This window comes from Callithrix jacchus, chromosome 6 (assembly GCF_049354715.1).
Source record: "Callithrix jacchus isolate 240 chromosome 6, calJac240_pri, whole genome shotgun sequence".
NCBI lineage: Eukaryota > Metazoa > Chordata > Mammalia > Primates > Cebidae > Callithrix > Callithrix jacchus.
Window position 1 is genome coordinate 118,253,676 of NC_133507.1, and position 23,743 is coordinate 118,277,418.

General features: G+C 41.5%; 1 protein-coding gene and 1 pseudogene across 12 annotated transcripts in view; one reads left to right on the forward strand and one right to left on the reverse strand.

The window, feature by feature from the left end:
- The window catches only part of ANKRD44 (ankyrin repeat domain 44), a 340,075-nt gene extending 317,559 nt beyond the window's left edge, over positions 1–22,516 (reverse strand). For 10 of the 12 annotated variants that reach the window (XM_078328070.1, XM_035305208.3, XM_035305210.3 and 7 more), the window contains exon 1: positions 22,003–22,206. In XM_078328070.1, coding sequence (XP_078184196.1) covers positions 22,003–22,029 — 27 coding nt within the window. In that variant the 5' untranslated portion in view covers positions 22,030–22,206. Of the gene's footprint in view, positions 1–22,002; positions 22,207–22,411 lie in introns of those variants that run through there. The other 2 variants (XM_078328068.1, XM_035305206.3) reach the window with 1 other exon arrangement.
- LOC118154635 (high mobility group protein B3 pseudogene) lies at positions 5,815–6,365 on the forward strand (annotated as a pseudogene).
- Positions 22,517–23,743: the final 1,227 nt, after the last annotated feature.

Here is a 23,743-nt window from a genome sequence, read left to right on the forward strand (position 1 = left end):
AAAGACAAATACCACATGTTCTTATTCATACATGAGAGCTAAAAAACTTCATCTCATAAACCTGGAGGATAGAATAATAGATATCAGAGACGTGAGAAGTATAAGTAGGTGGGAAGAGGATATGAAGAGAGGTTGGTTAATGGGTACTAACACATAGTTTAGATACAAGAAATAAGTTGTAATGTTTGATTGCAGACTAAGGTAACTGTACCTAGCAATAATATTTTGTATATTTCAAAGTTACTAAAATAGAGGTGCTAAGTGATACCAATGTATATAGAAATGATAAACACTCAAAGTGATAAATACCCCCAATACCGTGATTTGGTCGTTACACATTCTATGTATGTCTCACTCACATGGACCCCATAAATATGTAAAATATTATGTATTAGTAAAGAAAAAATACAAAATACAACCCCATAACACTACTACCTAAATATTAGTATGGCTAAAATTTAAAAGACTAACAATTCCAATTGTTGACAAGGGTATGGAGAAACTAATCCTTACATATTGTCAGGGGAATGTGAAATGGTACAACCACCTTGGAAAACAGTTTGGTGGTTTATTATAAACATGCACTTACCCAGGCATTATATAAGAGAAATGAAAACTTATGTTTAAAGAAAAGACCTGCACATAATTATTCATACCACTTTATTCATAATAGCTAAATGTGGGTACAACCCAAATTTCCATCAACAGATGAGTGGATGAACAATTATGGAATAGCCAGACACTGGAATGCTATTAGCAGTAAGAAAGACTTTATCTCCTTATATACAAAACATGAACAAATCTCAAAATCCTTATGCTGAGCAAAAGAAGCCAGAAACTAAAGAAGACAAACTGTATAATTCTATTTGTGTGAAAGTCATCTGTAGTAACAGACAGCAGAGCAGTATTTGCCTAGGACATAAAGTAGGGAAGACAAAGAAGCAGAAGAGAACTCTTTGGGGTGATAGAATCATTCCATATCTTGATCATGGGGTGATTACACAGGTAACTTTTGTCAAAACACATCTACAGGTCATTAAAATTGGTACATGCCATTTTATGTCAACTATCCACAATACAGTCAATTTTTCTTTTTTTCCTATTTTTTTTTTTAAGATAGAGTCTCATTCTACTGCCCAGGCTAGAATGCAGTGCCGTGATCACAGCTCACTGCAACCTCAGGGTTTAAGTGATTCTCCTGCCTCAGACTCCCAGTAGCTGGGATTACAGGCGCCAGCCACCATGCCCAGCTAATTTTTGTATTTTTAGGAGAGATGGGGTTTCACCATGTTGGCCAGGCTGGTCTTGAACTCCTGACCTCAAGTGATCCACCTGCCTAGGCCTCCCAATACAGTCAATTTTTCAAAAAGAAAAAATAAAACAAATAGGCTGGGCACTGGGCTCATGCCTATAATCCCAGGTTGTACTAATTTACATTCCCACCAACAGTGTAAAAGTGTTCCCTTTTCACCACATCCACACCAACATCTATTGTGTTTCAACTTTTTAATTACGGCCATTCTTGGAGGAATAAGGTGGTACCTCACTGTGGTTTGAATTTGCATTTCCCTGATAATTAGCAATGCTGAGCATTTTTTCATATGTTTGTGGGCTATTTGTACATCTTCTTTTGAGAAATGCCTATTCATTTTTGATGGGATTATTTTTTTCTTGCTGATTCACTGGAGTTTCCTGGTGCCAAAGAAAGGACCAATTCAAAATCAGGAGATTTGAAGTCGGAACTTTAACTCCCTCTGTATTATCCCAGCAATAACCCATGTTCTCCACAAATACATGGACTGATTTTAAAAAGCAAGCAAGGCTTATCAACAGATCCAGAAATGCATTTCAAATAAGCATGCTTTACTTTGCACATACTAATAATTTATCAAATTTTATAATACATTTGTTTTGATACATTGTTAATAATAATTGTAAACTCAATCCAGAAATTTATTTAACTCTTAACATCTTAGGATCACATTTTTATACAAAGTATTGTAAGATTATCAGTTTCTAATGTAGTACATTTGGGCCAGGCACAGTGGCTCACACCAGTAATCACAACATTTTGGGAGGCCAAGGGGGGAGGATCCATGGAAGCCAGGAATTTGAGACTAGCCTGAGCAACATAGGGAGACCCTGTCTATACAAAAAATACAAAGATTTGCCAGGCATGCTGGTGTGTGCCTATAACCCTGGCTGCTTAGGAGGCTAAGGTGAGAGGATTACTTGAGCCCAGGAGTTACAGGCTGCTGTGAGCTATAATCACACCACTGCATTCCAGGCCAGGTAACATAGTGAGACCCTGTCCCTGCAAAAAAAATAAGATGTATAATATTTGGATAAAAGTGCTGCAGTTTACAGACATGAGCCACCACACTTGGCCAAATTCTTCATGAGAAAGTGAAATAGAAATATAAGCTCAAGGAGAAAAAGGAACAATGTAAATTTTCCAACTTTCAAATAATGCTTGCTCATGTATTTTTTAAGTGAAGGTGGGACACTCAAATCACAAGTGTTTAAATTCCATTCAACACATTTTAAACAGTGATATAATCTTTTCATTTTAAAAGTCAACATTTACACTATGCCAGGAATTACATCCTTTGTATCTTTCCAACTTTATGATGAAAAACTTTAGATGTCAACCCCCAAAAAATGTGCAAGGGAATACACGGCTTATAAAAATCTTTTGGTGGTAGGGGTTGGGAGTGAAAAATGTTCCCATGAGCTACTTGTAAGTGTCAGAAGATGGCCCAGCATGGCTATCCTCTTGGCTGACCCATGATCAGTGACAGAAATCACACTCTGCCCGCTTTGGGCCCTACTTAGCAAGATGCTTTAAACCAAGAGTGCACGATCACAGTGATTTCCTGTGCAAGTCTTTAAAGAGCTGTCCCAGTTAGAGCCTGTCCAAAATCTCCAGAGTATAAAAAATGATAAGCAAAACATTTCTTCCTGTACTGTTTCCTTGACTGGAGAAGTTGTCCCGGATCTGTTCCTGTCATGACACACGAAGCCATCAGCCACATATTCTTGACTATGCATATTTAACAAGACACCAAGGAAAAAAAATCCACCAAACAAAAAACTGGCAATATTTTCTATTGCCAATCCTTTTACTAGGGTTATTTATATAACCGAAAATTAATCACTTCCTGTCCTTCCTCTGTTCATAGTAGAGATCCCAGGAGGAAGAAAAGAAGGTAGATACAGTAGATAGAAGAAGGAAAGGATGGTGATAGAAAAAACATAGCAGCAGAGACTGGCACTAGATAATTCACTCATTCAATAGTCATTGCTAATCTACTACTACTGAGTTAACTGGAGCCCAGATACTAAAAAGTTGGGGTACAAACATTTTTCCCCAGAAGTAAAAAGCAATTCAGTGGCTTAGCTCCAACCTTCCCAAGTCACACACCAATCAAGGGGCTAAAAATGGACTGAAACCAGAAGTGAGAGGCTCAGTAAAGAAATTTGCCCCACTCCACCTCAGAAGGAAAATGAAAGGGTTCATTAAACACATCTGCATTTAGACACATCTAAAGATTAGTCAGTCCTCACAAACGTTCTCTTCAGATGGCCAATTTTAAATACTTCTCAAAAAATTCTAAAAACAGAAAACAAACATATTAGGGAGGAATTTCAGAGGTGAGGGCATGGGAAAAGCCTTAGTATTTCAGGATTATTACCAGTCATGAGTGTTTTCAAATAAGAATGAAGTTCCACGATCTTCTGTGTATCACAAAGATCTTTACCCACAGGAGAACAAGGCAATATCCTTATGGCTTTACACACAATGGGCTCCTTCTTCTAGACCAGCTTAGAAGTGGGTGATACATTCAAATCTGGATAGTGCAGATGATACGATACTAGAACCACATGATAATTACCCAGGCGGCAGCCTTCAGCATTCTATCACAGGGTGTTTATACAGCTTTTTAGGCTGTATCCTAAATATAACTGTAGAAATGACATGTGATTTTATAAGTGCTGTTTAAGAACAGGATAGGCAAATGAAATGTACCTCAGACTGAGCCAGAAAAAGCAAGAGCTCCACCTCACTAACAATCAACAAGCTAAATCACAGCCACTGGCCTCAGTTTCTCCCTGTGAAGAATGGGGATTCTAGTGTGCATCTCCTGTCTTCCCCAGACAATTTATAACACTATTCAGACATCGCTGGAGGTCCCAGACAGCTTAGGTACTGAGTCACTGTCCATGTTTGTTTTCTAAAGCTGCACACTACATTAACTTCTTTACACATCTTTTAAACAAGTTTCTTCAGTCTTAATTATTTCTCTCTGAAGGATAGAGAAAAGGAGGTCAGTCAATACGTGTCATCTTTCATATAAAAGTTAGCTTCACTTCTGAGAAAAGTGAACCTTTATATGAAGGTAACATGTGTTGGCTGACCTCCTTTGTGGCCTCACTAACTAGTTCAAGGTGCCCATCTTCATCCAAGATCAAACGGAACTCCAGGCCTAGGCAGAGTTTCATAATAACTCAAATGACTCTGGAAGTACAAGATCAAGAGTCAGATGTTCTTTATAATTCTAATGAAATGAACGCTGGAAACCACACACACACACATATTCATTCTCATTCTCTTTCTCTCTCTCTCTGCTCCCCCGACACACATACAAACTTACAACCCACACAGAAATTACCAGACTTGGCTTCAGAGAGAAACTTCTAGAATAATAAGAAACATTAGATAAGTAGACAGTTTTAAAATTCATTTTTAATTGTATAATTTCCATTTATGATACTTAATCTTTAAACTGTATTTGCTTAAAATTAGCTTTCTATAAAATTAAGGCCACTTCCGTCCCCATATTTATCTAAAGTCTCTACCTGGGGAATAGAAAAATATTAAGATTTCTGTTTTGCTCTCAAATATAAGAGGCAAAGATCTCTCTTCCCCCCATCTTGGCTCTCTGAGTACATCAAAAGTACATATTAACTGTTTGAGTCCACATCTGGAGTTTAAAAATCCTACAGAAAAGGCAAGTGATTTAAAATATAAACATATGGTTTCCTTCTCCACAGTGATTCCTAGAGAGAGGGGAGAAAAAAAAGTTGAATACAAACAAACTATTGTTTTAAGGAGAATTTTTTTTTAATTGAAAGCATACCAAAAAAAAAAAAAAAAAAAAGCTAACTAAGCTTCTACTTTCTCCTGGAGAAAATAATAAAAACAAGAATTCCCATCTCAATCTAATGACATCTAGATCAAAGTGCAACTTAGGTAATACTAGGACTGTAAGAGTGTAGCACTCAATTTCTGAAGAGGATGGCCCCAAGTCTACCCTTGCATTAGAGCAAGAGGTTGGCAATTTTTTTCTGTAAAAGGCCATAGTAAATATTTTCAGCTTTGCTGACCCTGTGGTCTTTGCCACAACCACTCAGTTCTGCTGTTGTAACACCCATAGACAAGATGTAAACAAATAATACAACTTTATTTATGGACAAAGAAATTTGAATTTCATTTAATTTTGATGTGTTGCAAAGTATTATTACTTTGATCCTTTCCAATCATTTAATAATACAAAAACTATTCTTGGCTCACAGGCCACTTTAAAGCAGGCAGCAAGCCAGATGTGTCCTGTGGACAGTAGTCTGCAACCCCTGGGTTAAAACTACAGAGGACTGGAGCAGCTGCAAGAATAAACTCTAAACCAATGTCCTCATTTCTTAAAGAAAACTGAGGCCCAAGGAGGTTAAATGACTGGCCATGGTCTCACAGCCAATTCATGGCAAAAATGGAGTTAAGAAAAACACTAGAGACTAGTGAACAATACAGTCAGGATGACTAAAGGTGACCCCAAGAAACCAAAGGGCAAGATGTCTGCTTATGCCCTCTTTGTGTGGACGTGCAGAGAACCTAAGAAGAAAAACCCGGACGTCCCTGTCAATTTTGCAAAATTTTCCAAGAAATGCTCTGAGAGGTGGAAGACAATGTCTGGGAAAGAGAAATCTAAATTTGATGAAATGGCAAAGGTGGATAAAGTGGCTGTGATCAGGAAATGAAGGATTATGGACCAGCTAAGGGAGGCAAGAAGGATCCTAATGCCCCCAAAAGGCCACCGTCTGGCTTCTTCCTGTTCCGTTCAGGATTCCACCCCAAGATCAAATTCACAAAGCCTGGCATGTCTATTGGAGATGTGGCAAAAAAGCTGGGTGAGATGTGGAATAACCTAAATGACAGCGAAAAGCAGCCTTACATCACTAAGGCGGCAAAGCTGAAGGAGAAGTATGAGAAGGATGCTGACCATAAGTCAAAAGGAAAGTTTGATGGTGCAAAGGGTTCTGCTAAAGTTGCCCAGAAAAAGGTGGAAGAGGAAGATGAAGAGGAGTAGGAGGACAAATAAAAAAAACTGTTTATCTGTCTCCTGTTGAATACTTAAGAGTAGGGGAGCACTGTAATTGACACATCTCTTATTTGAGAAGTGTCTGTTTCCCTCATTAGGTTTAATTACAAAATTTGATTACGATCATATTGTAGTCTCTCAAAGTGCTCTAGAGATTGTCAGTGGTTTACATGAAGTGGCCATGGGTGTCTTGAGCACCCTGAAACTGTATCAAAGTTACACATATTTCCAAACATTTTTAAAATGAAAAGGCACTCTCATGTTCTCCTCACTCTGTGCACTTTGCTGTTGGTGTGACAAAGCATTTAAAGATGTTTCTGCATGTTTTTTATTTGTAAGGTGGTGTTAACTATACAGTTATTGGCTAGAAATCCTGAGTTATCAACTGTATATATCTATAGTTTGTAAAAAGAACAAAACAACCAAGACAAACTCTTAATGCTCCTTGCTTGGCCTTGAGGCTGCAGGAAAGATACCTTTTGGAGGGGCTGTAGCTCAGGGTGTGCACTGTCAGGCTGGACCTGCTGACTCTGCAGTGGGCATCCATTTAGCTTCAGGTTGTCCTGTTTCTGTATATAGTCACATAGCACTCTGCTACCATCTTAGCTGTGGACAAAGGGGGTCAGCTGGCAGGATTTTTTTGTTTTTTAAGTGCGGTAGTTTTTAAACTGTTTTTAAAGAAATTGTATTACTCTTCATTGTCAGCAAAATGAAGAGCCACTGCATCAATGAAAGTTCAAGAATCTTCTGTACTTAAACACAATTTGCAACGTTATTTTTTTTTTGTATGTTTAGAATGCCGAAATGTTTTTGAAGTTAAATAAACAGTATTACATTTAAAAAAAAAAAAAAGAAAGAAAAATACTATTCAGTCTCTGGAAGAGCTGGTTGAAAAGATAAAAGCAAGGCCAGGCACAGTATATCGCTCATTCCTATAATCCCAGCACTTTGGGAGGCTGAAGTGGGCAGATCCCTTGAATCCAGGAGTTCAAGATCAGACTGGTCAACATGGTGAAACCCTGTCCCAACAAAAAATAAGCTGGGTGGCATGGAGTCACATGCCTGTAGTCACAGCTACACAGCTACTCACAAGGCTGAAGTGGGAGGATCACCTGAGCCCAGGAGGTCAAGCTATGATGGCACCACTGCACTCCAGCCTAGGTGGCAGAGTGAAACCCTGTTTCAAAAAAAAAATGAAAAGGAAAAGGTAAAGCAGTGATGAAGAAATGTCCTGCTTGAGTTCAACTTATCAGGACAGGAAGTGGGGTGCTTAAAACCAGAGATGTCACAGGAACCCAGTCACTAGTCATAGAAGCTCCCAATACCTGACTTCACACTGTGTAAAGTAATGTGTTATCTGCCTGTCACTACACTCACTCTGAAGGTCCTCTATCAGCCACTAGAACCCTTTGAGGGGCCAAATTACCTATCAGCCTGATTCTTTTCAGCCTTCTGAGTGACACAGCTCTGGTCGTTTCTTTTGCAGTGTAAGTAACAATCTCCACTTTTGTTTTTCCAACCCTAGAACTCCCAAGATCTAAGTGTCAACGTGGCTGAACAGCAAGGATCAGTGTCAATTATTTCAAAGAGCAGAGGACAGCAGGTGATGATCAATTAAGCTTGAAGTTCAAGAGCATTTCCAACACTCACCTAAGAAACTAAGAGTCAATCTCCTTCCCACTCCTAATGCCTTCCCTCTTAAATTTAAAAAAAAAAAAAGGTTTCTTAATGTTTTTCTCCCATTTTTCCTTATTCCGACTTCTCTTATACTGATTGTCGTTTTCATTTCCTGTGACCCTTTTCATTTTGCCCTACATCTCAACCAAGTATCATTTCAAACTGAAATTCTTTGTTAGAATTAAGATACATACACATATCCAATGATGTTTAAATTTTCTGCTCTTTAAGTAGCATTCTGTAGTTTTAAAAGGGGAAAAAAATCCCAAATTAAAGTAACTTTTTACACTGTATCCTTCATCTAACATTTTAAGTCACATTTTATCAAAGTTTGTTTTCTACCCTGTTATATAAATTTATTCAAGACATGAAATTTCACACCAATTTTTTTTAGCCATTCTGCTGTGATTTTTTAATGATGATTACTCCATCAACTATTTTGCTTTTACACACTTCCTCAAAAAGACACAGTTTCATACTTCTGTGAAGAGGAAGTGGCATTCTTATAAGTAATTTTCAAAGTTATTTTTGACAAATCAAGAATGACTGAAAACTCCTCAGAATCTTTTCAACACACATTGATCCTCTTAGATCTATCTTAACATAAGATTCTTCAGTCAAATAAACTAAGTCACTGATCTGATAAAACCAAAATGAAAGAAAAGCGTACTTCCTAAAGCTGTAGGAACCAAAACGCTATGATTCAAATGGAAGTATAGAAATTCCACACAAAAATAAAACAAACTCTTTCTATCAATGTTGTTTATGTTAGAGAAAGAAGATTAGTTAAAAGGTCATAAATCTAAAACGAAAACTAACTCAAATCATATTTTCATAGAGCTGAAATTGACCCGAGAAAACTGGTCTCTTTAATCTGGCAAATGAGGAACCAGCTCAAGATTCAGAGCTACTTACTGAGTGCCAACCAAGCACCACTTGCTATACAGAGACTTTCCCACTTGATTATCACAACTTCCCAGTAAAGCAAGTATTATTTTACCCATCTTGCAGTCAAGGAAAGTTGTAGCACAGGAAGATGGACACAGCTCGTTCGGAGTAGCCCTGTGCACATAGCCCAGGTCTCCAGACGTCAACTTTAGTATTCTAACTACACGACTCACATGGAGTATTTTTGGAAACTGTTCAGTGAGATGCCACAATATTTTTAAATAATATACACAAAATAATACAGTTCCCTGAAACCTTGATAAAAGACTCCTTGCTAAAAAGTATAGCAACTTCAAAGATTGTTTCTTCTTGGCTGCTAAGAAAAGGAGCATTAGCAACTAAACGTTGCATCCACCTCATGAGCCCCAAGACATAATTATACGGAGGCTCCAAAGTACCAAATCCTTTGCCACGTGGCTTCTAAATTACTCATGACAATATCATTTACTCAAGTCACAGTGGCCACTTCTTATGCTTATGGTCTATGCTTAAATCCGGACTCCGTTAAGAAGGATATAGAAAGATTTTCACACTTGTAGAAATAAAGGAAGATATTTCAGCATGCCTGAGCAACGGTGAAACCACTCAAGGCAACGACAAACACCCACTTCCGGTTCAGGTAAGCAGAGAGGCATGGCAGCCAGGCCCATTGGAATTGAGACCTTGCAACTGTTTTCTGCCTTTAAAAACTACACAGTTTAATTTAGAATAGAGTTCCTAAGTCAATGAAAGAAAGTGATTTTGGGCAACTCTAATATCTAAATTCCCTTTTGGGCAACTCTAATATCTAAATATCTTACACTGGAGATAAGCCAAATCCAGGTCTTCCTAAAAGCACATAAGATGAGACTCTAAGCCCAATGCTCAAATATCTGACTCCAGTTGTGAAGCCACTTAAATGAAGTCAATAGATGTGTGGACCACACAACTAGCTCAGAAGCATATTTCCTTGGGCAGCAAAACTAGCAAAATCACGTGCTTATTTGGACAAACAGAAAGGATTCTAACATTTACTGAAGGCATTCTATCAAGTGAGAGTGTAGGCCTTCAGAGGGGCACAAAGGTAACAGGAAAAAGTAAAAAGAAAAATAGCTTCCAAAAACAATGTGTCACTTAAAGAGGTGCCCTGAGAAAATGCTGAAATAGGTCAAGCACGGTGGCTTGTGCCTGTAATCTCGGCACTTTAGGAAGCCGGGCAGATTACTTGATTCCAGGAGTTCAAGACCACCCTGGGCAACATGGTGAAATCCTATCTCTATTAAAAATACAAAAATTAGCCAGGTGTGGTGGCACCCACCTGTAGTGCCAGCTACTTGGGAGGCTGAGGTGGGAGACTCAACTGAGCCCAGCAAGTCAAGGCTGCAGTGAGCTGTGATCACACCACTGTACTCTAGCATGGGTGACAGTGAGATCCTGTTTAAAAAAAGAGAGAAAAAAATGCTAAAGTTTTATAGTTTCTCGTTTTGTAGGAGGACTCTCTTTTTAAACATAACCACGATATCATATTCACATTTTAAATCATCAGATATCCAGTCAGTATTCAAATTTCCCCAATTATCTCAAAGAAGTGTGCTTTTTTAAGTTTGTCTAAATCAGAATCCAAATCTATTCACTGCAATTAGTCTGCATGTATCTTAATTTCCTTTTAATTTATGGATTTATATTTCTTCTCCTTCCTTTTCTTCCTCTTACAATTGATTTTAAAGAAATGGTCTCTTTTTTCTATAGGCCTCCCATAGTCTGGACTTTGCAGTTTCTTGTCTAAAAAATATGTAAAACAAGTCATCTCTAGATCCAGAATCCCACTCCTGGATATCTACCCAGAGGAAAAGAAGTCGTATGAAAAAGATACTGCACACGTGTGTTTATAGCAGCACAATTCGCAATTGCAAAAATATGGAGTCAACCCCAGTGCCCATCAATCAATGAGTGGATAAGAAAATATGGTAGACACATACCATGGAATACTACTCAGCTATAAAAAGGAATGAAATAATGGCATTTGCAGCAACCTGAATGGAACTGGAGACCATTATGCTAAGTGAAATATCTCAGAAATGGAAAAACAAACAACATATGTTCTCATTCATTAGTAGGAGCTAAGCTATGAGGACACAGAGGCATAGAATGATACAATGGACTTTGAGGAATTGGGGGAGATGGTGAGAAGGGAGTGAGGGATAAAAGACTACACACTGGGTACAGTGGACACTGCTCGGGTGATAGTGCACCAAAATCTCAGAAATCACCACTAAAAACTTATTCAAGTAACCAAACACCACCTGTTCTCCAAAAATCTATGGAAATAATTTTTTTAAGAAAAAAATCATCTTCAGACCTACTATATTATTCCATCAATGTCCTACATTACCATACCATCTAGATGCTTTCAATGAAGTCCTTGCTACTCCAAAATACATCTTTGTTCACAGAATGTTGCTCTGTACATCATGCAATATTTGATTCAAGCAGGGGGTATCACAGACACAGAAGGGCACATAAGGCAACACCTTTAATGGTTCAATACTTTTTGGAACAAAGTAGGTACACATTAATTTGTAAAAGGTCATGTGCAACAAATGGAAACAGTAAGTGTTGCTTAGGCACAAATTCACTAATTCAAGTTTTCCAGTAGAGGATACATAGTACCTATCAAAGAACTGCGAAAAGTGTGTTAATATGCAAACACCTCTCCTCCCCAGTTTGCAAAGGTGGATGTTTCCTTTCCTCTTTTTCCTACCTGGCATGAACCTGATGACTCAGTAAATTTAGTCACCAGGTTACCTGACAGGTACACAACATGTCAGTCATCTGAGTTCCACCCGCATCTGCTGCCTGAATCATTCCCTTCCTCAAGTATAAGTTAGACTCCCTCCAGCTCCCTTCTTGATGACTCTGCCCACCTTGGGACTTCTGAAGTCCCTAATCAATACCACTAAGCATAGTCTAAACCTGCCTTATACCTGGATTGATAGCTGTTTCTTATGCCACATGAATTCGGTAAACGTGGCGGAGGGTCTTTCATGTGCAAGGTATTCAATATCATCTAACTAGACTGTGAACTCTGTGAGGAAAAGGGTCTCTTGGGATACTGCACCTATTTCAAGAATCCTAATGCATCATGGCTAAGAATGTGCACCTTAGAGTTGAGCTTGCCTCAAATGTGACTCCCAGAGTCATGCAACCCTGAAAAAAATTATTCAGCCTCTCAGTTTTCAATTTCCTGTTTATTTTTTTATTTTATTTGTTTATTTATTTTGAGACAGAGTTTCACTCTTGTCGCCCAGGCTGGAGTGCAATGGCACACCTCAGCTCACTGCAATCTCCCCCTCACGGGTTCAAGCAATTCTTCTGCCTCAGCCTCCTGAGTAGCTGGAATTACAAGCATCTGCCACCACACCTGGCTAATTTTTGTATTTTTAGTAGAGATGAGCTTTCACCATGTCAGCCAGGCTGGTCTCAAACTCCTGACCTCAAGTGATCCACCTGCCTTGGCCTCCCAAAGTGCTGAAATTACAGGTGTGAGCCACCATGCCTGGCCTCATTTTCCCCCTCTCTAAAATGAAATGATGATAGCCACCCTCTCATTAAAATATCAGGATTAAATCATGTAAAGCATGATTCTTGTCTCCTTGTTCCCAATTCTCTCTGTCTGGTTTTTATTTTATTGTGCCTGGTGTTACCTCTCCTTCCCTTTTGTGGAGAAGGGGAGAGCACAGAGCTCCAGCAGAGCTATGCCATAACACTGCTATGTCGATGGAGTTCATTAAACACTTCTTGATTGCTTGAATATATAGGAGATCCACTCCACAACATTTAGGACCAATATTTCCTGTCCCCTAGTGTCACCTTGATATTCCCCTAAAATAAATGGAACTGAGAATTAACTACAGTGCTAACCATCCTCACAACCAAAAGCACAGTTTGAAAGGAGGGAAAATACAACCAGAAAAATAGGACAATATGTGATCTTTTATATTTTCATAGGGCAGAGAACTTTCTCTTACTTTGTTTGAATGGAAATTTGACATCCCAGTGTAAAATGAAAGCTGTTTATAGAAGTGTTTTGTTTGAGCACTTCAGTAAAAAACCATTTGAACATGTACATATATAGACACACATACGTATTTATATTCATTCACTTAATATTTATTGAGCATTTAATATGTGCCTTACCCTGTACTAAGTAGTGAAGATACAGCAGTGAATGAATCAAACTAACAAAATAATCTTTGTCCTATTATCTATATCTTAACCACATGTAAGTTTTGATTTTTAAAACAGGGGGAGTAAAATATATGGTATGAGGGATTGGTACTGTGGAGGAAAATAAAGAAAGGCAGACAGGAAATGTGGAGTGGGCATTTTACATAGTGTGGTCAGAAAGGGACTCACTGAGAAGGTAACATCTGAGGAAAGACCCAAAAGAGGTAAAGGTAAGCCATGCAGATGTCAAGGGAGGAGTTGCTCTGGGGAGCAGGAACAGCAAGGGTCCCGAGGCAGGAGTGCAGCTGGCATGTTCACTAAACAGAAAGAAGCCAGTGGGGCTGGAGCCAAGTAGCTGGGAAGAGATCAAGAGCAGTTAAGGCTGGACAGGTGAGTGAAGGAGCCCAGTGCAGAAGTCACTCTAATGACCTTAGTTAGCTTTCACCCTGGATGAAACTGGAAGTTTTTGAGCAGGAGTGACAAGTTCTGAGTTCCTTCACTTCGAGAGTTATGTTGAGAGCAGAATGTAGGGGTCAAGGTCAGATGAAGGAAGACCAGCAGAGGCTGCTGCAGTAACCCACGTGGTGATTTGGCCAGGTGGCAAACAGTGAAAAATACAGCCAAAAAGATGACGCAGTACTAGCAAATAAGTACTAAAACTACATAAAAATTATAAGTTTTAAAGAATGATTTAAAGGAGTATGAATTCCAATATTCTCTTTCCCAAACTCCAACTCAATAAAGCATTGTCTTCATCCTTGGAGTGTAGGCCACACCCACTTTTGGAGGCCATTGTTAAACAATAATTGGTTGGCTGATTTGTCCCAGCTGACCTGAATGTCTGCATGGCTTTCTGTCTTTAGATCTTATGCTCAATTTCCTTATCTTGCCAGTCTTAGACACCAAAACAAGTCTGTTCCACAGAGACTAACCATACAGAGGCTGGTGATTACACATAGGAATTTTCTTCCTTTCTTGAGAAAGTCTGTGGTCACCATGTCAACTGCACCTAACTCTGGGCCAACCTTTGAGAAATAAACTTGCTAGATGCACATGTTATTTGGGTTCAACAAAACAGGATTTTGCCTGGGAGAACCCAAGATATTTGCTAAAGCAGCACCTCTGAAGAAGGCTAAGGTGAACCCCAGCTCACGAGAGACAAGATGGGGTCTGTAAGGATTGCTCCCTTTATCCTGTAAGAAGTTCAAGAGGATTCTCAAAGGACTACACTGAGAACAGCCCCAGGGCTTCTGCGTCCCCAGAGTCAGGCTCCTGGAGATCCCAGAAGACAACCTTCTTGGGGAAAGGACCCCTCACCCTTAGCAAAACTCAGGATGTGTTTTCCAAACCTGGGACATTTTAAAGCTGCCACCAACACACTTGGTGCAAAATCAAAAGTTCATAAAAGGCAGATACTTTTGGAAATGAGATTCCACAAAATGAGAAAAGACTGACACTGAAATATGTGAGGAGCTATCTTAGAATGTTAGAGCTTGAAAGAATTTAGAGAATTTTCTACCCATTCCCATTTTAACAGACAAAGAAACCACGGCCAGGACTTACCCCAAATGATGTAACTGTTAGAAGAACCATGAGTAGAATCCACATCTTCTAATTCCCAGTCTAGTGTTATTTTTAAAACAGACTAAAGCAAAACAAAATTTTTAAAATAAAAAAAGCAAAACTTTTAGAGACAGCTTAAAATTGTGATTAATTTCCATGTCTAGGCTCAAACAGATGTTTCCACAAATCTCCCTAATTCTACTATGACCTCTGAAAGTTCTCTTAGGCACAAATGGTCTTCTGGTGTAAAAGATATCTTAGAAAGTTATGCTGAAATGCTTAAGACTTCCTGGGATGGGAGCAAGGGGACTCTAAGCAAATGAAAACCAAGAAATGAAATTACATATTGACTTAGTAAACCCTGAAACAGCTCAAAGGTGGACTATATACTTATTTGCTTAGCTCACTTTATAGAATACTAGACAAATTATTTTCAAAGTGAGGCAAGTGAAAAGATCCTTAAAAATTATGAATATCACAATTACAAACTGGATTTATGAATCATTAATTTCAGCCTCTTAGGCTACCAACAAATTTACAAGCATGAACACCAATAAGAGTAAATACTGGCACTCCCAACCTCTGAAAGCAGCCAGAGCCAGATAAGATATTGGTTAAAAGGTTAAAAAGGAGTAATCTATAAAAGGGTTAATCTAAAAAAGGTGGTGGCTTACGCTTATAATCTCAGCACTTGAGGAGGCTGAGGCGGGCAGATCACTTGAGGCCAGGAATTTGAAACCAGCCTGTCCAACATGGTGAAACCCCATCTCTACTAAAAACACAAAAAATTAGCCAGGCATAGTGGTGCATGCCTGTAATTTTAGCTACATGAGAGAATGAGGCACAAGAATCACTTGAACCCGAGGAGGGGGTGGGGCGGGGGGGGTGACAATGAGCTGAGATTGCACTGCTGCGCTCCAGCATGGACAACAGAGCAAGGCTCTGTCTAATAAATAAATAAATAAATAAATAATAAAAATAAGAATTAGCCCCTAAGTCACTGACACTGGCTAAAATCCTCCTCTGGAACCTGAAGCTGTTTGACTTTTTTACCTGGGAAGCCTTATTAGAGCTCATCTGCAAATACACCCTTCATAGCCACATTTGTAAGAAAGGCTATAACACAAACCATGTGAAGAGCACTGGTCTCCATCACAGGCACCGAGTCACAGAAGGGAAAGGGCAGAGCTGAGACACCAGAAAGGCATCCAGTCCAACCTCTTCATTTTACAAAAAGAAACCTGAAGCCTACAGAGTTAACATGTCTTGCTAGGGTTGGCTAATATACAACATATGTCACTTCTCCCTTTCCATAAATCCATAGCAAACACTGGTAATCAATCACACTTTCTCCGATCCTTAACTGCAAGAGTCAGAATGCTTCTATCAGATTACACCTGCAACCCCTCGACCAACCAATCAGAACTGATGTGTGAGATGGAAGCCATTTCTCAACTCTGCACAAGGTCATAAAACAATCTTTGTAATACCTGCACCAGTGTAGACCTAACTCAAAAGAGACTGAGTAGCCTGCTAGTCAAATTAGTTTACGATCACTGTCAAGCCTGTGGTGAGCAAACACGGAATCTATGTGGATATATGATGATCATGTATCCAGGTTTACCCAGGACAGTCCTGGCTCACATCTGTTTGTGGCTTCATATTGAGTAGTACCACCTATGATTCTCAACAGGATAAAAATGATACAGTCATCCTAGTTCTATGTAGTTCCTAATCATCCACAAACATTTATAAATGTTTGTTTCATACATGATGTGTCAGGGGAAAAAAAAAACCATTTAACCAATCACCAGGAGTTTTCTCATACAAAGGGGCTTTCAAATAACACTAAACCAGTTTTCAAGAGGGAGTCAGGGATCACTGTCCAGGCCAATCTTTTTTACATACTGAGCTTCAATATTAAATTATTTTGAGGGAAAACAAAAAGGAGTGTCATAGCTTAAACAAATTTGGAAACCACAGGATTATCAGATCTCTGTAGCTCTGCCTGTTTTTAAATTATTTCATGTTATACTTTAGCCTATGAAAATTAACATCGTCTTGTAGAAATACAAACCTTTTTAAAGAATCTTTCATTCCTGTTTCTGGTGCAAACAATTTGTGCCTTTTTGAGTGTATATTTACTCTCTGTTTAAAGCAAAAGAGGAAGTAAAAAGTTGAAATCCTAAAAAAAAAAAAAGAAAAAAGAAAAAGAAAGAAAGAAAAGAAAAAAGCTGGTTCCATAATCCAGAGCTAGAGCTTACATGCTGGTGTTGAACTTAAGCTAAAGAGCCAATCATATATGTAAGAGAAGAATAAGTTTATTTGGAAAAGTCATTCATCTAGCTAACATAGATATCAGCTATGTGCACAAGTGAAAGGTAATAATACGAAACTTTCACATGGAAAGTTTAAAAATGTTTTCTGGCTGCCCAGACAGAAGACTAGAAAGAAATATATCAAAATGTCAAGAGTAGTTATCTTTGAGTATAGAGGGTTCAGATGGTTTAAAAATTTTTTTTGTTTTGCTCATCTAGCTTTCTGATTTTCCTATAATGACTGCAGTTCATTTAGATAGATAGATAGATAGATAGATAGATAGATAGATAGATAGATAGATGATTGATAGATAGATAGATAGATAGATAGATAGATAGATAGATAGATATAGAGAGATAGATATTTGTAAGAAAAGAAATCACTGAACTACCAACATATCATTCACCAGGGTGGGGAAGTGGAGAGGCTGTTTTGGGAGAAGCCAGGCAAGGGCAGGAGCCTCAGAGCAGCTCTCTACTCTGTACAGAAATGGGTCTGGCCCAAGAGGCAGAAGGAGTTCAGGGAACACTGCTCATCCAATGGCGTCCCTGTAAACAAGAGCAGGCACCCATTAACCCTATGGTGGCACTGCCCTTTCAACTATAAAAAGTATAGCCTTGTGGTCAGAGCCCCACCTGTGCAATCAGACTGCCAGGGTAGGACAATGTGCTAGATCACTTACTGGGTGTGTGACTCTAAACAGGTCAATTAGCCTCTCTATTCCTGTTTTCTCATCCATAAAATAGGAATCACACCGCCAGCTACCTCCTAGTGTGGCTATGAGGATTAAGATGTGATTCACTGCAAAGGCCCAGCATACAACAAGAGCACAATAAATGTGTAACATTATTAGGTCTCTGCCATGAAACACCAGCCTCAAATGCACTCTCAAAACCATGTGATTGGGTCCCGAAACAACCAGAAAAGGCTCCAAATAAAGACTCTTTTTCCTTCTTCTCTGCTGAAGGCAGGACTACAGCACAGTGTTTGCTTTAAGACCAGTGCTCTAGGGAGCAATGGAAGAACAAGGGCAGCCCAATAAAATATGTAACACGTCCCAAGGCCCCACACTATGAGCTAGAAATCCTGCTCCCAAAGTTACACAGGATTTCTAGTCTCTTGCCACCATCACCGCTGCCAGCCACTGCCTTTGGCAAGAAGGTGAGTGACTCAAGTGTGAACTAGGACTTGGCACGGGAACACCAAACCAGAAGGCCTCCAGGCAGGAAGCTCCAAAAGGGCCACCTGCTGAAATGGTTTGTCGGCAGGCAGCCTCCAAGACCAAAGTGGTGTTCTGCTATCATTAGCAAATGCAGGTAGAATAGTGGACATTTTAAACATGCAACAGAACTTACCATCCTAGCTTCATAACTCTGAAAATAAATTTCAGGTAGAGACCCAGGTTGAAGATATGGCCATACACTTAAAATGACTGTAGTGCCTTAACTATATGACATAAAGAACACCCCCAAAAAATCAGTATCAAATCAATTTGCAAAAGGCGTCATGGCTATCAATGAGTCAAAATGCATTAGATTTGTAGGTAATAAAATTTTCTTTCCCAAACTTAAAATTATCTCACTTTACCAAAAATGTAAAACTCCTAATACAAGAAAATAATTACATTATTATATCAATGACATAGTTGAGTGTGTTCTATGTTATACAGAGTAACCAGTTCCTCCCAGTTTGCCTGGAATTTTCCCAGTTTTAGCCCCATGTGCTGAGAAACGAGTCACTCTGCACAAACCAGGATGGTTGGTGCCCTCTAAGGCTGCAGGAAAAAGTATGTGCATCCTGTGAAGAAGAAAACAGAAGGGACATAGTTACAAAAGCTGCAAATGCAGAAGTGCTAAATGCCAAGTGTGTTTGTAGTGATAGCTCCCAGTTCCCTTTCATAGTAAAAAAAAAAAAAAAGAAGAAGACTAAAAATCACACTGATCTCTTCCTTTCAGTTTTTACTCTCCCAAAAAAAGAGCTGGGAAAAAACATTTCCTTTTCTTGCAAGATTGAGAGGTCACTACAGGACTGACTGCTGAAGCAGTGTCTGCTTCACCAAGCAAGCCCCTGCACCTAGCTTCAGCTGGACAGAAAAATCTCATCATCTGACACCCCTGACTTTGGCCACATTTAAAGACAAATAAAGGCAATTTGTGTTTCAGGTTATCACCACAAGAGTGTGTTTTCCAACAAAAAATTTAAGAGGCCTAGCAAAAATCAAAATTTACTTCACAAATAGGGCATTTAACAGATGAGGTGCCAGGAACAGTGGCTCATGCCTGCAATCCCAGAACTTTGGGAGGTTGAGGCAGGTGGATTGTTTGAGCCCAAGAGTTTGAGACCAGTCTGGGCAACATGGCGAAATCCTGTCTGTACAAAAAATATAAAAATTTGCCAGGTGTGGTGGCACACCATAGTCCCAGCTACTGGGGAGGCTGAGGTGGGAGGATCCTTTGAGCCTGGGAGGCCAAGGCTGCAGTGAGCCATACTTACACTACTGAGTCAGAGTGGGACCCTGACTCAAAAAAAGAAATAAAAGAGGGAGAAATTAAGAAGCGATTGTTTTACTAGAAGCTGAATGGACAGCAAGGCACTCCTGTACAAACTCTAAGGCAGGGATTCCAAGCACGCAGCTCCCTACCCACAATGATGGAGCAAAACTCTTTAGTAGCAGTCTAAGCAAATGATTTTAAAAGTTAATCTGTGAGGTTAAGAACTGACTTCTAAGAATTGAGTCTCAAACAGAAAAGGTAAGACCATATAAGGCAAGAAAGACTACACACTTCCTGGACCTAAAGCTACACAGAAACCATCGTTGCTCACCACCCCCTGCCCCACCCAGGCCACTTCCCCACCCCATCTCCTTCTGACTTTGTCCCAAGATAAACTGGCCATTTTCAGAAGTTCTCAAATCTTAAAACGCCTTAGGTTGTTTTTATGTGTCTGGAGATGGAACCTAATGAAAATTGCATGACTCCTCCTTTCTCTCCATTGGCATACTTGTTTACTGGGGGAAGGAAGGAAATAAACTTGGAAACATTTTAGAAGGCAACATCTTTGAAATTCCTGCTCTGATAAGCCCTGAAGAATAAATTCCTTTCTAAGACCAAGTAATACACTTTTCAATAGGGTTGATCTTGATTTAAAAAGAGATGCTTTCTTGTAACCCATTCGATACATCCAATGAGATAATGGAGCTGTCCTATACCAACTGTAACAGAAAGCATAACCTCCTAGAAGGCAGGAGACACAGCTAACTCCAGCCCTGCAGGCCTGCAGCTGGCATTCCTTGAGGAAGACTTGCTTCACTTCTTCAGATCTGTTTTGTCATTTAGAAAATGAAGGGTTTGGGCTAGATCATCCTTAAAAGTTCTTAAAATTCTAAACTTCTATGGGATGTTCTCTCTTATATGTGGTAACAATAATACCTATTAGAACCATTCTTTGAACTTTGAAGATCCAGGGATTAACACACAAGTAACAGCAATGCGTACCAGCAAAGATGACAGGCCTAAGACACGCTAAAACTGTAAGATTTAAAATAAGCAAATGTCTTAACAGTTGGCAAAGTATGGGACCAAAAGGTGAAGGAAATCCTGATATCAACTTACACTTTTAAATGCTCTGAAACCAATGAGAACAAATAACATTAACCATAAGTACCAGCTGCTCTTCCATTAAATTTAACAGTAACATGAATTTTAACTGATTTCCCCGTCCCTAAACCTGCAACACCTGTAAATATTTAGGAAAAACAAGCTAAAACATTGAATCTAACAAGCAGGAGAACAAATCATTGTGGTGATGGACTGCATTTCAGTTGCAAGATGTTCTGGCTGGATACTAACTGGAGAAAAAAGTTAACAGATGGAACCCATGGATAAGTTTGAGATATTTAATACCAAACGCTGGCACGTCTAACCCTGTGGTCAATGTCATGATTGCCTCTCTGTCTGCTAGGACCCCAAAACAAAGTTCATTTCACTACCCACGAATAAACTGGGGTCGTGTGGGGGGTGCAAACCGTTTCCTTCTATTGTGGAAAGAGCTGCAAAGAGTTTTGTCGTGCAACTTGGTTGAGCGCCTGTTAGTGTCAATGTAAGAGCAGCCGAGCCCGCGACGGTGGCTGTTTCCATTCCACAGACCTTCGGCGGCGGGGGCTGTCAATTCGATGAAGCAAATAACCCCACCTCTCCAATCTAGGACTCCAGAGCTGCCCTGGATGGTGTCTCAGCAAGGAAAGCCAACAAAGCTGGTGGACACCGGCAGACCGTAGCCCACCGCCTGAGTCGAGCCTCCGAGCCGACTTCACCCCCTCCTCGGAGGGACCAGCCGGATCCGAAAGGGCGGTCTCCAGGGGTCCCCATCCCGCACCACGCACACAGCCTGGGACAACTAAAGAGGAAGTCGAGATGTCACATCCCACGGATAAAGACAGCCGGGCCACGCAAGAGCCGCACTGGGGGCCAGACTCCTGCTAGGCTGGGGAGGGGTCCCGGGCTGTGATCCTTTCTCCCACTCCGTGCAGAGCGTCTTCCTCCCGGGGGTGCGGGCCGGCGGCGCCCACGCAGCGCAGCGCGGTGGGAGTCCCGGGAGCACGTCGAGCCCCCGGCTCCCTCCCGGGCGCCGCCGGGCCGCGGCCGCCGCACGCCCGCACCCCGGCTGCCCAGCGTCCACGGGCCCTGCCCGGGACTCCGGCGCGCAGTTCCGACGGCCCAGGGCGGGGACGGCGCCACGGAGGGGAGCCGCAGCCGCCGCGGGCTCTTGGAGGCACCGGCGGCCGCGCACACTCCTCCCCTTCGCAGCGAGTAAACAGCTCGCGGGCGCGCTCCAGCCGCGCCCCCATCCCCCCGCCGGGCTCCGCGCCGCCCCGAGCCCGCGCGTCCCGCCCGCCTGCGCCGCCGCCCCCTACCTGGTCGGTGAGTTTGAGCACTGCCATTCTTCCGTTCCTTCGCGCGCACACACATGCAGGTCCCCGGCCCGCAGATGTCACTCCGGGAGCCGGGGAAGCGGAAGGGATTGCCAGGGGAAGGGGAAAAAATCTGGCTCCCGAATTTGACAGCCCTCCCCCTGCTCCTCCTCCGCCGCCGCCTCCTCCCGCCGAGAGGCTGACACTGGCTAGTGGGGTTTGCAGCCGAGCCCGCCCGCCTTTCCACAGGAAGTACCGGCTGCTGCCAGCCGGGCCGCCACTGACATCACCGCGCGCTGGCTCGCCCGCCGCCTGGGCCGACGCTGCCTCCTGCCGCCCGCTGCCGCGCCGCGCAGCCCGGCCCCCCGCGCTGCCCCCGCGCCCGCCCCGAGCAGCCGCTTGCCTTCCGCACCTGCACGCGGCGCCCCGCCGGGCGGGCCCTGGGCCCTGGGCGGATCGCCGGCTTCCCTGGCGGGTCTCACGCACACGGGTGAGGAAGCCCGTGGGGACACACCCCGAGGGGGCAGGAAAGGCTGTCACTCACACGCGGTCTACTTTAACCGGGGAGATGGGGTCACGTCCCTTTCCCCTAATCCAGAATCAGATGGTGGCAGCGCCCCGACAGTCCCACCTCTCCGCAATTCCGATGTTCTCTTTGTTTAATGCGGGGAGGCCGTGAACACACTGTGATTCGTTAGAGAGTGTTTCTCAAACATTGCATTTAGGGGTGGAGGGAACAGAAGCTCTGGCCCTTCCACCTTGTTCTCCAGCCATCTTCCAGCTAAACACACACGCATATAGGTACCCACACATACTATTGTTAAATTCAAACACACTGGGTTTGGTTTCTGCAGGTGCAGGTGGAGCAGAGTTCCTGGAGAAGCAAAGCAGTCCTAAATCACCGAAATGATGAGGCTTTTGAGTGTTCCCACCAGTCCTTACTGATTTCTACAAAATCCCAATTTACCAAGCTCATCAACAGATAGAAGACAGCTGTCAAACATCACGAGCTACAGCTACAATGTCATATTCGTAAGAATAGTAAGGGCTGATAGTTCTGGAATTTGGAGCAAACACTTATTCATTAAACAGCTATGTACTGAGTGCCTACCTTGTCAGGCACTGTCTAGGCACAGGAATAAACAAGGAGCATAAACAAGATACCAGCTCTCAGAAGATGCCAAGGTAAACCACATAGTCTCTGCTAATGAATGTAATTACAAACTGAGATAAGGGATCTCAAGGGAACACATGCTTCTGAAGGAACCCAGGACAAAGGAATCAGACCAGACTGTGTGGGTGAGGGCAGGCTTCCCTGAGAAAGTGACAGGAGTTGAAATCTGGAGGAGGGAGAGTTAAGGAAGCAAGTGGGAGAGGAAGTGCTCCCAGGCAGCCCCATGTGCCCCTGGCAGGCCATGGTGCAAACCTGCAGGGCAGCACTGAACAGCTTTGAAGAGCAAACTAGAGCTACAGAGTTCTTTGGTCAAGACCAAACATCTACCTCTACTGTATATTTGCAAACCAAATGTACATTCTTCCTCCCTACTCTTAGAACCTTCTCCAAAGATTCCATGTGAGATAGGAGAGAAAGCAGCATTAATATCCTCACATTTATCATCCAGCCACTCTGGTTGTTGAAGCAGCTAAATCCCAAGTATACCTTTATTCATCCTATAGGCAATAGATAATTCAGATCATGCAGACAAGAAAAACCAAGGAAACTTGTTCCTGGCCTCCACTCTTC